The sequence below is a fragment of the Oncorhynchus tshawytscha genome, linkage group LG12 (assembly GCF_018296145.1).
Source record: "Oncorhynchus tshawytscha isolate Ot180627B linkage group LG12, Otsh_v2.0, whole genome shotgun sequence".
NCBI classification, from domain to species: domain Eukaryota; kingdom Metazoa; phylum Chordata; class Actinopteri; order Salmoniformes; family Salmonidae; genus Oncorhynchus; species Oncorhynchus tshawytscha.
This window is the reverse complement of record NC_056440.1, coordinates 6,782,690-6,797,057: the sequence shown is the minus strand read 5'-3', so window position 1 is coordinate 6,797,057 and position 14,368 is coordinate 6,782,690. Positions and strand designations below refer to the sequence as shown.

Below are 14,368 nucleotides of genomic sequence, written 5' to 3'. Positions count from 1 at the left end.
AAGGTGTTACCTGGTGTATAGAGTCTCAACAGGGGAAGGTGTTACCTGGTGTATAGAGCCTCAACAGGGGAAGGTGTCACATTTCCAGCACCAGCCCCGATTGCCACGACCCCAGGGCTGACCCCAGATCCAGCCGGGTTAAAAGAGCCCAAAGGATGTTGGAACTCTAACGGGGAGGTCACAGTGGGCTGCTGGGTGGAATGCTGTTGATGTTGTTGTTGTTGTTGATGGAGTTGTTGTTGATGGAGTTGTAGTTGCTGTTGCTGCTGCTGTGCAAAGGCCTGGTGGTACTGGTGCATCTGACAGGGGAGGGGAACGAGGTAACAGTGATGTCACGTTGACGATGAGAGAGACATGATTACAGACACAGTGAATCTGTGATGGACAGGATCAGACAATAGGACTGTCAGTAATAGAGACTTATATTAAAAGGTTGATTATGGCTTGAAAGTGACGAAACGCAAAATGTATGGGATAAGTGATATTTCCTAAAAGACTCACTTTGCTAAAGTGACTACAACGGACGAGAGAGAGCCTGATTTCCTCTGTGTAATTGCTTCATATGTCACAATTTAACACAGTCACACACACAGCGAACCGGTGGATCTTTACCCCCCCTCTCCCCTCCCTCCCCTCCTCTCTCCTCCTCTCCTCCTCCTCTTCCCTCCTCTCTCCTCCTCTCCCCTCCTCCTCCTCTCCCCTCCCTGATAACCGTGTGGACGGAGCAGATTGCTGCTGAAATTAAAACAGATGGTAACCGTTCGGTGGAAAACGAGCTAAAACTGACTCTGCCTTTACAGTACCGGATTTGGATGACTGGTGTTGGCGACGGTTGACACAGAGGGTACGTAAATATGAACGGTAGGATATTTTTGGATGAAGTCACTGCTCTGCACCCTTTACGTTTTGGCAGAGGTCTGTTCAGCGAGGGAGATGCCAGTGAGTGTTTGGAGAAGGAGCTACATTTTTTGGGGGATATATTTGACACAGAATGAAATAGCCAGCTGTTTCCAGCGTCCTGTCACACTGTGCATGTTCTTGCGCTCCTAAACAAGAGAGTTTCGTTTCCCTCTACAGAGCGTTATCTCGGCTATGTCCAGCATTCAATGTAGTTTTATCCAGGTACATTTATATCTTATTGGCAGTCGTTTCTGCATGATATAAAACTGGAGGAGGTTTCAGTGTGTGGTAACCCAGCTTTCCTTTGTATACCTTGCAGTTCATCTGCAACTTACGGGATTGGTGTTCAATATGTCTAACCTATAGCTCTTACCAGGGCTGAGAAGTGGGCCTGTTGTTGATGTGACATGGCTGAGTAGTGGGCCTGTTGTTGATGTGACATGGCTGAGTAGTGGGCCTGTTGTTGATGTGACATGGCTGAGTAGTGGGCCTGTTGTTGATGTGACATGGCTGAGTAGTGGGCTGAGTAGTGGGCCTGTTGATGTGACATGGCTGAGTAGTGGGCCTGTTGTTGATGTGACATGGCTGAGTAGTGGGCCTGTTGTTGATGTGTGACATGGCTGAGTAGTGGGCCCTGTTGTTGATGTGACATGGCTGAGTAGTGGGCCTGTTGTTGATGTGACATGGCTGAGTAGTGGCTGAGTAGTGGGCCTGTTGTTGATGTGACATGGCTGAGTAGTGGGCCTGTTGTTGATGTTGACATGGCTGAGTAGTGGGGCTGAGTAGTGGGCCTGTTGTTGATGTGACATGGCTGAGTAGTGGGCTGAGTAGTGGGCCTGTTGTTTGTTGATGTGACATGGCTGAGTAGTGGGCCTGTTGTTGATGATGTGAGTAGTGGCTGAGTAGTGGGCCTGTTGTTGATGTGACATGGCTGAGTAGTGGGCCTGTTGTTGATGATGTGACATGGCTGAGTAGTGGGCCTGTTGTTGATGATGTGACATGGCTGAGTAGTGGGCCTGTTGTTGATGATGTGACATGGCTGAGTAGTGGGCCTGTTGTGATGTGACATGGCTGAGTAGTGGGCCTGTTGTTGATGATGACATGGCTGAGTAGTGGGCCTGTTGTTGATGTGACATGGCTGAGTAGTGGGCCTGTTGTTGATGTGACATGGCTGAGTAGTGGGCCTGTTGTTGATGTGACATGGCTGAGTAGTGGGCCTGTTGTTGATGTGACATGGCTGAGTAGTGGCTGAGTAGTGGGCCTGTTGTTGATGTGACATGGCTGAGTAGTGGGCCTGTTGTTGATGTGACATGGCTGAGTAGTGGGCCTGTTGTTGATGATGTGACATGGCTGAGTAGTGGCTGAGTAGTGGGCCTGTTGTTGATGTGACATGGCTGAGTAGTGGGCCTGTTGTTGATGGCATGGCTGAGTAGTGGCTGAGTAGTGGGCCTGTTGTTGATGTGACATGGCTGAGTAGTGGGCCTGTTGTTGATGTGACATGGCTGAGTAGTGGCTGAGTAGTGGGCCTGTTGATGATGTGACATGGCTGAGTAGTGGGCCTGTTGTTGATGTGACATGGCTGAGTAGTGGGCCTGTTGTTGATGTGACATGGCTGAGTAGTGGGCCTGTTGTTGATGTGACATGGCTGAGTAGTGGGCCTGTTGTTGATGTGACATGGCTGAGTAGTGGGCCTGTTGTTGATGTGACATGGCTGAGTAGTGGGCCTGTTGTTGATGATGACATGGCTGAGTAGTGGGCCTGTTGTTGATGTGACATGGCTGAGTAGTGGGCCTGTTGTTGATGATGTGACATGGCTGAGTAGTGGGCCTGTTGTTGATGTGACATGGCTGAGTAGTGGGCCTGTTGTTGTTACATGGCTGAGTAGTGGGCCTGTTGTTGATGTGACATGGCTGAGTAGTGGGCCTGTTGTTGATGTGACATGGCTGAGTAGTGGGCCTGTTGTTGATGATGTGACATGGCTGAGTAGTGGGCCTGTTGTTGATGTGACATGGCTGAGTAGTGGGCCTGTTGTTGATGTGACATGGCTGAGTAGTGGGCCTGTTGTTGATGTGGGCCTGTTGTTGATGTGACATGGCTGAGTAGTGGGCCTGTTGTTGATGTGACATGGCTGAGTAGTGGGCCTGTTGTTGATGTGACATGGCTGAGTAGTGGGCCTGTTGTTGATGGACATGGCTGAGTAGTGGGCCTGTTGTTGATGTGACATGGCTGAGTAGTGGGCCTGTTGTTGATGTGACATGGCTGAGTAGTGGGCCTGTTGTTGATGTTGTTACATGGCTGAGTAGTGGGCCTGTTGTTGATGATGGCTGACAGTGGCTGAGTAGTGGGCCTGTTGTTGATGATGTGACATGGCTGAGTAGTGGGCCTGTTGTTGATGATTACATGGCTGAGTAGTGGGCCTGTTGTTGTTGATGTGACATGGCTGAGTAGTGGGCCTGTTGTTGATGATGTGACATGGCTGAGTAGGGGGCCTGTTGTTGATGATGTGACATGGCTGAGTAGCGGGCCTGTTGTTGATGTGACATGACTGAGTAGTGGGCCTGTTGTTGATGTGACATGACTGAGTAGTGGGCCTGTTGTTGATGATGTGACATGGCTGAGTAGGGGGCCTGTTGTTGATGATGTGACATGGCTGAGTAGGGGGCCTGTTGTTGATGATGTGACATGGCTGAGTAGGGGGCCTGTTGTTGATGATGTGACATGGCTGAGTAGTGGGCCTGTTGTTGATGATGTGACATGGCTGAGTAGTGGGCCTGTTGATGATGTGACATGGCTGAGTAGTGGGCCTGTTGTTGATGTGACATGGCTGAGTAGTGGGCCTGTTGTTGATGTTACATGGCTGAGTAGTGGGCCTGTTGTTGATGATGTGACATGGCTGAGTAGTGGGCCTGTTGTTGATGTTCTGACATGGCTGAGTAGTGGGCCTGTTGTTGATGTGACATGGCTGAGTAGTGGGCCTGTTGTTGATGTGACATGGCTGAGTAGTGGGCCTGTTGTTGATGTTACATGGCTGAGTAGTGGGCCTGTTGTTGATGATGTGACATGGCTGAGTAGTGGGCCAGTTGTTGATGATGTGACATGGCTGAGTAGTGGGCCTGTTGTTGATGATGTGACATGGCTGAGTAGGGGGCCTGTTGTTGATGATGTGACATGGCTGAGTAGTGGGCCTGTTGTTGATGTTACATGGCTGAGTAGTGGGCCTGTTGTTGATGATGTGACATGGCTGAGTAGTGGGCCTGTTGTTGATGTTCTGACATGGCTGAGTAGTGGGCCTGTTGTTGATGTGTGACATGGCTGAGTAGTGGGCCTGTTGTTGATGATGTGACATGGCTGAGTAGTGGGCCTGTTGTTGATGATGTGACATGGCTGAGTAGTGGGCCTGTTGTTGATGATGTGACAGGGCTGAGTAGGGGGCCTGTTGTTGATGTGTGACATGGCTGAGTAGTGGGCCTGTTGTTGATGTTGTGACATGGCTGAGTAGTGGGCCTGTTGTTGATGTTGTGACATGGCTGAGTAGTGGGCCTGTTGTTGATGTTGTGACAGGGCTGAGTAGTGGGCCTGTTGTTGATGTTGTGACAGGGCTGAGTAGTGGGCCTGTTGTTGATGTTGTGACATGGCTGAGTAGTGGGCCTGTTGTTGATGTTGTGACATGGCTGAGTAGTGGGCCTGTTGTTGATGTTGTGACATGGCTGAGTAGTGGGCCTGTTGTTGATGTTGTGACATGGCTGAGTAGTGGGCCTGTTGTTGATGTTGTGACATGGCTGAGTAGTGAGCCTGTTGTTGATGTTGTGACATGGCTGAGTAGTGGGCCTGTTGTTGATGTTGTGACATGGCTGAGTAGTGGGCCTGTTGTTGATGTTGTGACATGGCTGAGTAGTGGGCCTGTTGTTGATGTTGTGACATGGCTGAGTCCCCCTGTTGTTGATGTTGTGACATGGCTGAGTAGTGGGCCTGTTGTTGATGTTGTGACATGGCTGAGTCCCCCTGTTGTTGATGTTGTGACATGGCTGAGTAGTGGGCCTGTTGTTGATGTTGTTACAGGGCTGAGTAGTGGGCCTGTTGTTGATGTTGTTACAGGGCTGAGTAGTGGGCCTGTTGTTGATGTGACATGGCTGAGTAGTGGGCCTGTTGTTGATGATGTTGTTACAGGGCTGAGTAGTGGACCTGTTGTTGATGTTGTTACAGGGCTGAGTAGTGGGCCTGTTGTTGATGTTGTTACAGGGCTGAGTAGTGGGCCTGTTGTTGATGTTGTTACAGGGCTGAGTAGTGGGCTTGTTGTTGATGTTGTTACATGGCTGAGTAGTGGGCCTGTCCCCCCCCACTCTACTAACCCCCCCCTCTACTACTAACCCCCCCCTCTACTGCTAGTCCCCCCCCCTCTACTGCTAGTCCCCCCCCCTCTACTGCTAGTCCCCCCCCCTCTACTGCTAGTCCCCCCCCCTCTACTGCTACCCCCCCACTCTACTGCTAGTCCCCCCCACTCTACTGCTAGTCCCCCCCCCTCTACTGCTAGTCCCCTCCCCCTCTACTGCTAACCCCCCCCTCTACAGCTAGTCCCCCCCCCCTCTACTAGCCCCCCACTCTACTGCAACATCAACCCAGGCCCTACTACCCCTCAGCCATGTCACATCATCAACAACCCCCCCTCTACTAACCTCTCTAACCCCCCCCCTCTACTAACCCCTCCCCCTCTACTAACCCCTCCCCCTCTACTAACCCCTCTACTAACCCCTCCACTAACCCCTCCACTAACCCCTCCCCCTCCACTAACCCCTCCCCCCTCCACTAACCCCTCCCCCCTCCACTAACCCCCCCCTCCACTTAGTTAAATAGTAACACGTATCGGAGAACCCCGTATTAAATCGGCATATTCAACAGCATTTAAGAAATATATTATTACCTTTAACAGTGTTATCTTGTGAACAAACCATCAATGTTTTGTGATTGATGGTGTCGTAAAAATGTTGGCTAACGGGTTAGCAATTAGCATGTTTCACATTTCAGTGGAAATACTACTACCATCAGATTTTGCATAAGCTGTTTAGCAAAAAAATATATATATGTCCTGTACTAACCGGCAGTTATTGTCCACCTTACTATTTTGTTCAATTACAAGATATATCCGTTTAATTTTGTTCAAAAAAAGAGACACCAACCTCGGATCCAAAGTGTTTCCTAGATAGTTGTCTATTCTTCCAGTAAGAACAACAGGACCTGCTTGTCAACTTTTCATTGCGAAGCCCGCGGCACCTTCCGGAAGACTCTTGAAAATGGTTATTCTTCTAACAAAATCATTTTCAGTGTTGTAACCAAATAATGTTTCATTATTTGTTGTTTTACAGATTAAATCTTATGGTTTTGAAAAAGTAGATAACAGTCTAATACTAACATATAAATGAGTGAATCATTTAGATTACAATATACAGCCTGTCCCACAAAATGTGTAAAATAGATCTATCACTTTAATGAAAAGTCACCAAAAACCTCATTTAAATTACAAATTGCAATGAAAATTGGTAGTCTGCTAGCTAGAAGGGCGTCTTTAGTCGCGAAAACGTACCACCAAGGTTTTAATTAGAAAAAAGGCAAAGAGCCCATTTTTAAACATAGGCTGGGCCTCTCTTAGTAGCTTGATAGAAAACCTGTTAGAATTTAGATCAAATTTCAGTCCAATGGAAGGGCTTTAAGAGAGGTTTAATTAATGGCTTAATATTAATTGTTTTAACTGTCCAAACTGATGTATGTTATATAAATATGCTTGTTTAACTTTCTGGTTAGTCATTCCAAATCAGGTGAAATCATTTTTTCCCCACATGATTTGAGAAAATATTTTCCTGGACTCGGTAGAACCAGGAATACATATGTTAACTGTGATGTCACTAGAGAATTAATCAGAGAATTAAATGAACAGGTGTTTCCCTCTCCAAGGTTTCAAGATCACTCAACTTTTCCGGGATATGTACACCAAGCACATAGACTTCACCATTCATCCAATTTAAAATCATCTGTGTGTGTGTCTTACCTACCATGGCTTGTGTGTGGGTGTGTGAGTGTGTCTTACCATTGCTACGTAGTGGGCCTGTGCCTGGGCCTGGGCCTGTGCCTGTTGTTGCTGATACATGGGCTGTATCATCATCTGCTGCTGAAGGGCCTGCTGGTACTGAGAGGACAGAGGCAGACCATCTTAGATTGCTATCGATTATTTACAGACCATCTCAGTTTGATATCGATTATTTACAGACCATCTCAGATTGCTATCGTTTATTTACAGACCATCTCAGATTGCTATCGTTTATTTACAGACCATCTCAGATTGCTATCGTTTATTTACAGACCATCTCAGATTGCTATCGATTATTTACAGACCATCTCAGATTGCTATCGTTTATTTACAGACCATCTCAGATTGCTATCGATTATTTACAGACCATCTCAGATTCCTATCGATTATTTACAGACCATCTCAGATGGCTATCGATTTAAACACTGTTTCCCATGCTTGTTCAATGAACCATAAACAATTAATGAACATGCACCTGTGGAGCGGTTGTTAAAACACTAACAGCTTACAGACGGTAGGCAATTAAAAGTCATCGTTATGAAAACCTAGGACACTAAAGAAGCCGTTCTACTGACTCTGGAAAAACACCCAAAGAAAGATGCCCAGGGTCCCTGCTCATCTGCGTGAACTTGCCTTAGGCATGCTGCAAGGAGGCATGAGGACTGCAGATGTGGCCAGGGCAATATATTGCAAAGTCTGTACTGTGAGACGCCTAAGACAGCGCTACAGGGAGACGGGACGGACAGCTTATCGTCCTCGCAGTGGCAGACCACGTGTAACAACACCTGCACAGGATCGGTACATCCAAACATCACACCTGCGGGACAGGTACCGGATGGCAACAACAACTGCCCGAGTTACACCAGGAACGCACAATCCAATCCCTCCATCACTGCTCAGACTGTCCGCAATAGGCTGAGAGAGGCTGGACTGAGGGCTTGTAGGCCTGTTGTAAGGCAGCTCCTCACCAGACATCACCGCCAACAACGTCGCCTATGGGCACAAACCCACTGTTGCTGGACCAGACAGGACAGGCAAAAAGTGCTCTTCACTGACGATTCACAGTTTTGTCTCACCAGGGTTGATGATCGGATTCACATTTATCGTCGAAGGAATGAGCGTTACACTGAGGCCTGAACTCTGGAGTGGGATCGATTTGGAGGTGGAGGGTCCGTCAGGGTCTGGGTCGGTGTGTCACAGCATCATCAGACTGAGCTTGTTGTCATTGCAGGCAATCTCAACGCTGTGCATTACAGGGGAGACATCCTCCTCCCTCATGTGGTACCCTTCCTGCAGGCTCATCCTGACAGAACCCTCCCTCATGTGGTATCCTTCCTGCAGGCTCATCCTGACAGAACCCTCCCTCATGTGGTATCCTTCCTGCAGGCTCATCCTGACAGAACCCTCCCTCATGTGGTATCCTTCCTGCAGGCTCATCCTGACAGAACCCTCCCTCATGTGGTATCCTTCCTGCAGGCTCATCCTGACAGAACCCTCCCTCATGTGGTATCCTTCCTGCAGGCTCATCCTGACAGAACCCTCCCTCATGTGGTATCCTTCCTGCAGGCTCATCCTGACAGAACCCTCCCTCATGTGGTATCCTTCCTAGGCTCATCCTGACAGAACCCTCCCTCATGTGGTATCCTTCCTGCAGGCTCATCCTGACAGAACCCTCCCTCATGTGGTATCCTTCCTACAGGCTCATCCTGACAGAACCCTCCCTCATGTGGTATCCTTCCTGCAGGCTCATCCTGACAGAACCCTCCCTCATGTGGTATCCTTCCTGCAGGCTCATCCTGACAGAACCCTCCCTCATGTGGTATCCTTCCTGCAGGCTCATCCTGACAGAACCCTCCCTCATGTGGTATCCTTCCTGCAGGCTCATCCTGACAGAACCCTCCCTCATGTGGTACCCTTCCTGCAGGCTCATCCTGACATGACCCTCCAACATGACAATGCCACCAGCCATACTGCTCGTTCTGTGCATTATTTCCTGCAAGACAGGAATGTCAGTGTTCTGCCATAGCCAGCGAAGAGCCCGGATCTCAATCACATTGAGCACGTCTGGGACCTGTTGGATCGGAGGGTGAGGGCTAGGGCCATTCCCCCCCTGAAATGTCTGGGCCCTGTTGGATCGGAGGGTGAGGACTAGGGCCATTCCCCCCCAGAAATGTCCAGGAACTTGCAGGTGCCTTGGTGGAAGAGTGGGTAAACATCTCACAGTAAGAACTGGCAAATCTGGTGCAGTCCATGAGGAGGAGATGCACTGCAGTACTTAATGCAGCTGGTGGCCACACCAGATACTGACTGTTACTTTTGATTTTGACCCCCCCCCCCCTTTGTTCAGGGACACATTATTCAATTTCTGTTAGTCACATGTCTGTGGAACTTGTTCAGTTTATGTCTCAGTTGTTGAATCTTGTTATGTTCATACAAATATTTACACATGTTAAGATTGCTGAAAATAAACACAGTTGACCGTGAGAGGATGTTTATTTTTTGCTGAGTTGACAACACTGATTTTGGTTTTGCTAAAGTGTAACTCGCTTAATATAACCCTGGTGTCAGACAGCGTGAGGGTTTATCAGTAGAACCTTAATATACCCCTGGTGTCAGACAGCGTGAGGGTTTATCAGTAGAACCTTAATATACCCCTGGTGTCAGACAGCGTGAGGGTTTATTAGTAGAACCTTAATATACCCCTGGTGTCAGACAGCGTGAGGGTTTATCAGTAGAACCTTAATATACCCCTGGTGTCAGACAGCGTGAGGGTTTATCAGTAGAACCTTAATATACCCCTGGTGTCAGACAGCGTGAGGGTTTATCAGTAGAACCTTAATATACCCCTGGTGTCAGACAGCGTGAGGGTTTATCAGTAGAACCTTAATATACCCCTGGTGTCAGACAGCGTGAGGGTTTATTAGTAGAACCTTAATATACCCCTGGTGTCAGACAGCGTGAGGGTTTATCAGTAGAACCTTAATATACCCCTGGTGTCAGACAGCGTGAGGGTTTATCAGTAGAACCTTAATATACCCCTGGTGTCAGACAGCGTGAGGGTTTCTCAGCAGTACCTGAAGGTATTGGAGCTGCTGTGGATGGACAGGATGGAGATGTTGCTGCAGACGCAGGTCTCCAGGCTGCAGCTGTTGGAGGACCCTGTTGGCTGTCTGGGGCTGTGGAGCAACCGGCTGGCTGTTACCAGGTGTTGGAGCTGTGATACAAGAGGAGAGGAGATCGTTCGTTGTCTATTTAGTGAGAATGTGTCTTCTGCCTATACAAACCCTCTCAGATAAACCCGTTGAGATGCACAGGGTCCGCCACGGAGCAGTGCCCCTTGGGGGATAGCCGCTCAGGGGGTTCAGAGTCTCGCTCAGGGGGTACAGAGTCTCGCTCAGGGGGTACAGAGTCTCGCTCAGGGGGTACAGAGTCTCGCTCAGGGGGTACAGAGTCTCGCTCAGGGGGTACAGAGTCTCGCTCAGGGGGTACAGAGTCTCGCTCAGGGGGTACAGAGTCTCGCTCAGGGGGTTCAGAGTCTCGCTCAGGGGGCATGATGGCAGATAAACACAGTATTTTTGCTTTCTCACCTTTCTGCCCATTGCTGACGGCTACAGAAGGCACAGCTGTAGGGGTGATGGGCGTGGCGGCGATGGGCGTGGCGGCGGTGGGCGTGGCGGCGGCTGGCACGGCTATAGGGGTGACAGCTGTGTTGGCTACAGGGATGGGTATCACATTACTGTTGGCAGCCTTGGGTCTCTGTCTCGGAGCGATGGAAGTTGCCGTCGGGCCCGCGGACTCTGTGATTCTGGAGTAGTAGGGGAACAACCAGAACAGTGGAAAAACATCATTATTAACATTTATTTATACATTCTTATTCGTATTTTACAAAAAGAGACACGACTCGTATTCTTTGACAAATATCCACAGCACAGTGAAGGGAGAACTTCTTTGTATTGCTTTTAATCTTTTTAAATGTTTTATCTTATTAACACTTGGTTCTAGCTAGCTATTTTGTGTAGGTAGCTATCGAGTTAACACAATGTGACTGTACCTGGCTTTCGTCATGCTCTTCTTAGCAGCAACCTCGCTGGCTGTGAGTGGCTCAGGGAGTGACGTAGGGAGAGGGGAGCTCTGCAGAGGGGCCCAATACAACCGTCATTGTTGCTGGGTATATAGGACACCCAACTTCTCCAGACACGGGTCTTCACTTCACTTATAATACAAAACACATCTGTCACAATCAATGAACAGCGACTTACAAAGAGATTTGGCACTGGACACTCCTTTCCAGCTAACTTGAAGGCAAAGTAGGAGACTTGATAGATGTCTGGTCTCTTCTCATGGTCAGGCTCAAGCATATATCCTGGAGTAGAGGGGACACATAGTTTAATGTATCCTGGAGTAGAGGGGACACATAGTTTAATGTATCCTGGAGTAGAGGGGACACATAGTTTAATGTATCCTGGAGTAGAGGGGACATATAGTTTAATGTATCCTGGAGTAGAGGGGACATATAGTTTAATGTATCCTGGAGTAGAGGGGACATATAGTTTAATGTATCCTGGAGTAGAGGGGACACATAGTTTAATATATCCTGGAGTAGAGGGGACACATAGTTTAATATATCCTGGAGTAGAGGGGACATATAGTTTAATATATCCTGGAGTAGAGGGGACACAGTTTAATGTATCCTGGAGTAGAGGGGACACATAGTTTAATATATCCTGGAGTAGAGGGGACACATAGTTTAATATATCCTGGAGTAGAGGGGACATATAGTTTAATATATCCTGGAGTAGAGGGGACACAGTTTAATGTATCCTGGAGTAGAGGGGACACATAGTTTAATATATCCTGGAGAGAGGGGACACAGTTTAATGTATCCTGGTTTAGAGGGGACACATAGTTTAATATATCCTGGAGTAGAGGGGACACAGTTTAATGTATCCTGGAGTAGAGGGGACATATAGTTTAATGTATCCTGGAGTAGAGGGGACATATAGTTTAATGTATCCTGGAGTAGAGGGGACATATAGTTTAATATATCCTGGAGTAGAGGGGACATATAGTTTAATATATCCTGGAGAAGACATGGGAGGAGAGAGGACATAGTTTAATATATCCTGGAGTAGAGGGGACATATAGTTTAATACACATTACTTTATAGTATCGCAGACATTTCAGAGAATCCCCACTTTCCTTAAGAGAAGGCATGTACACTTTACACAGGTTTAAAATATAAATAAGTGAATTGAAATGTGTATGAAAATACTAGTATTACCTCTCTATAATACATTTTTCACCCTGGTACAATGCATTAAATGTCCATCTCACGTTTGACCACAAGGTGGCGCTATTGGATAATATTTTATATTAAAGGCCTACAGTGGGTGTGGAAACAATGAATGGTAGTTTGATCAGGCAAATTAATTGGACTGTTAAATGTTTACGCATCAGAAATATTCACATGACAATGTTCAATGTGGTTTAATTGTTATTTGTATTGACAGCTTTGTGGTTGGTGTGTCGCTGAGGAACAAGGCAAATGGACTTACTGATTAAGCAGTGCAGCTTGAAGGAGAATTTGGAATTGTCGGGAACGACAAAGGTTCCATCACATATGGCGACTTGACTCTCCCCGAACGGGAGCGAGAAGAAACACAGCTTGTACAACAAGCAACCAAGAGCCTGAAACACAGAAACACAGCGTGTACAACAAGCAACCAAGAGCATGAAACAGAAGAGACACAGCGTGTACAACACGCAACCAAGAGCCTGAAACAGAAGAAACACAGCTTGTACAACAAGCAACCAAGAGCATGAAACAGAAGAGACACAGCGTGTACAACACGCAACCAAGAGCCTGAAACAGAGAAAACACAGCTTGTACAACATGATATAAAACCATATTAAAATACATGCCTATATGCAGTATGTTATATAACATGGACTGCTGTCTCCTGTCAGACAAATGAAGACAGTGTATTTCTCCATTCAGTTTCTCCACACCTATAATCCCCCCACCCCCAGATTCGTCCATCGGACTTCCAGATGGTGAAGAGTGATTAATTACTCCAGAGAACGCGTTTCCACAGCTCCAGAGTCCAATGGCGGCGCAAGCTTTTACACCACTCCAGACGACGATTGGCATTGCGCATGGTGATCTTAGTTTTGTGTGCGGCTGCTCGGCCACGGAAACCCATTTCCTGAAGCTCCCGACGAACAGTTCCTGCGCTGATGTCACTTCCAGAGGCAGTTAGGAAACTCAGTATGTGAGTGTTGCAACCGAGGACAGATTTTTTTTTAAATTACACGCTACGTGCTTCAGCGGTTCCGTTCTGTGAGCTGCCACTTGGCAGCTGAGCCGTTGTTTCTCCTAGACGTTTCCCACTTCACAATAACAGCGCTGACAGTTGACTGGGGGGCAGCTCTAGCAGCTCTAGCTGGGCAGAAATTTGACAAACACACAAACAAAAGGTGGCATCCAATGACGGTGCCACGTTGAAAAGTCACTGAGCTCTTCAGTAAAGACATTCTACTTGTCAATGTTGTTTGTCTATGGAGATTGCATGGTGGTGTGCTGTATTTTATACACCTGTCAGCAACTGGTGTGGCTGAAATATTAGAATCCGCGAATTTGAAGGGGTGTCCACAGTTTTGGCCATGCTGGGTACATTCACAACACACACACACACACAACTCAAGCTCTTCTGTTACTGACTGGCTAGAGTCCACACACACCTCCGCGTATGTACACACACCCCTAGGTTTCCGTACACACACCACAACCACTTACCCATATATCAGCCTTGGTGGTAATGGCCTTCCCTGCGTACACGTTAATCATCTCTGGAGCTCGATAAGACAGGGTCGTGTACCTACACACACACACACACACACACACACACACACACACTAACTGCTCAGCGTCAAAAGTCATGTTTCAGTTCTAGTGTTATGCAAGTTTTTTATTTTATTATTTTTTACCTTTATTTAACTAGGCAAGATCAGTTAAAGAACAAATTCTTATTTTCAATGACGGCCTAGGAACAGTGGGTTAACTGCCTGTTCAGGGGCAGAACAACAGATTTGTACCTTGTCAGCTCGGGGGTTTGAACTTGCAACCTTCCGGTTACTAGTCCACTGCTCTAACCACTAGGCTACCCTGCCGCCCCAAGTATGAAGCAGCTGAAATTATACCCTATTCCCTATGTAGTGCACTACTATAGACCCTATTCCCTATGTAGTACACTACTATAGACCCTATTCCCTATGTAGTACACTACTATAGACCCTATTCCCTATGTAGTACACTACTATAGACCAGAACCCTATGGCACCCTATTCCCTATGTAGTACACTACTATAGACCCTATTCCCTATGTAGTA

At 47.6% G+C, this 14,368-nt stretch overlaps 1 protein-coding gene across 2 annotated transcripts in view; it reads right to left on the bottom strand.

Annotated features, from left to right (window-relative positions):
• Positions 1–14,368, bottom strand: part of LOC112262511 (BMP-2-inducible protein kinase-like) — an 85,193-nt gene that overhangs the window by 19,880 nt on the left and 50,945 nt on the right. For both annotated transcript variants that reach the window (XM_042331258.1, XM_042331259.1), the window contains exons 6-13: positions 13,776–13,857; positions 12,535–12,667; positions 11,239–11,342; positions 11,031–11,110; positions 10,567–10,784; positions 10,054–10,193; positions 6,980–7,078; positions 46–299 (exon numbers count right to left, since the gene is read on the bottom strand). In XM_042331258.1, the coding sequence (XP_042187192.1) occupies positions 46–299; positions 6,980–7,078; positions 10,054–10,193; positions 10,567–10,784; positions 11,031–11,110; positions 11,239–11,342; positions 12,535–12,667; positions 13,776–13,857 (1,110 nt within the window). The remainder of the gene's footprint in view (positions 1–45; positions 300–6,979; positions 7,079–10,053; positions 10,194–10,566; positions 10,785–11,030; positions 11,111–11,238; positions 11,343–12,534; positions 12,668–13,775; positions 13,858–14,368) is intronic.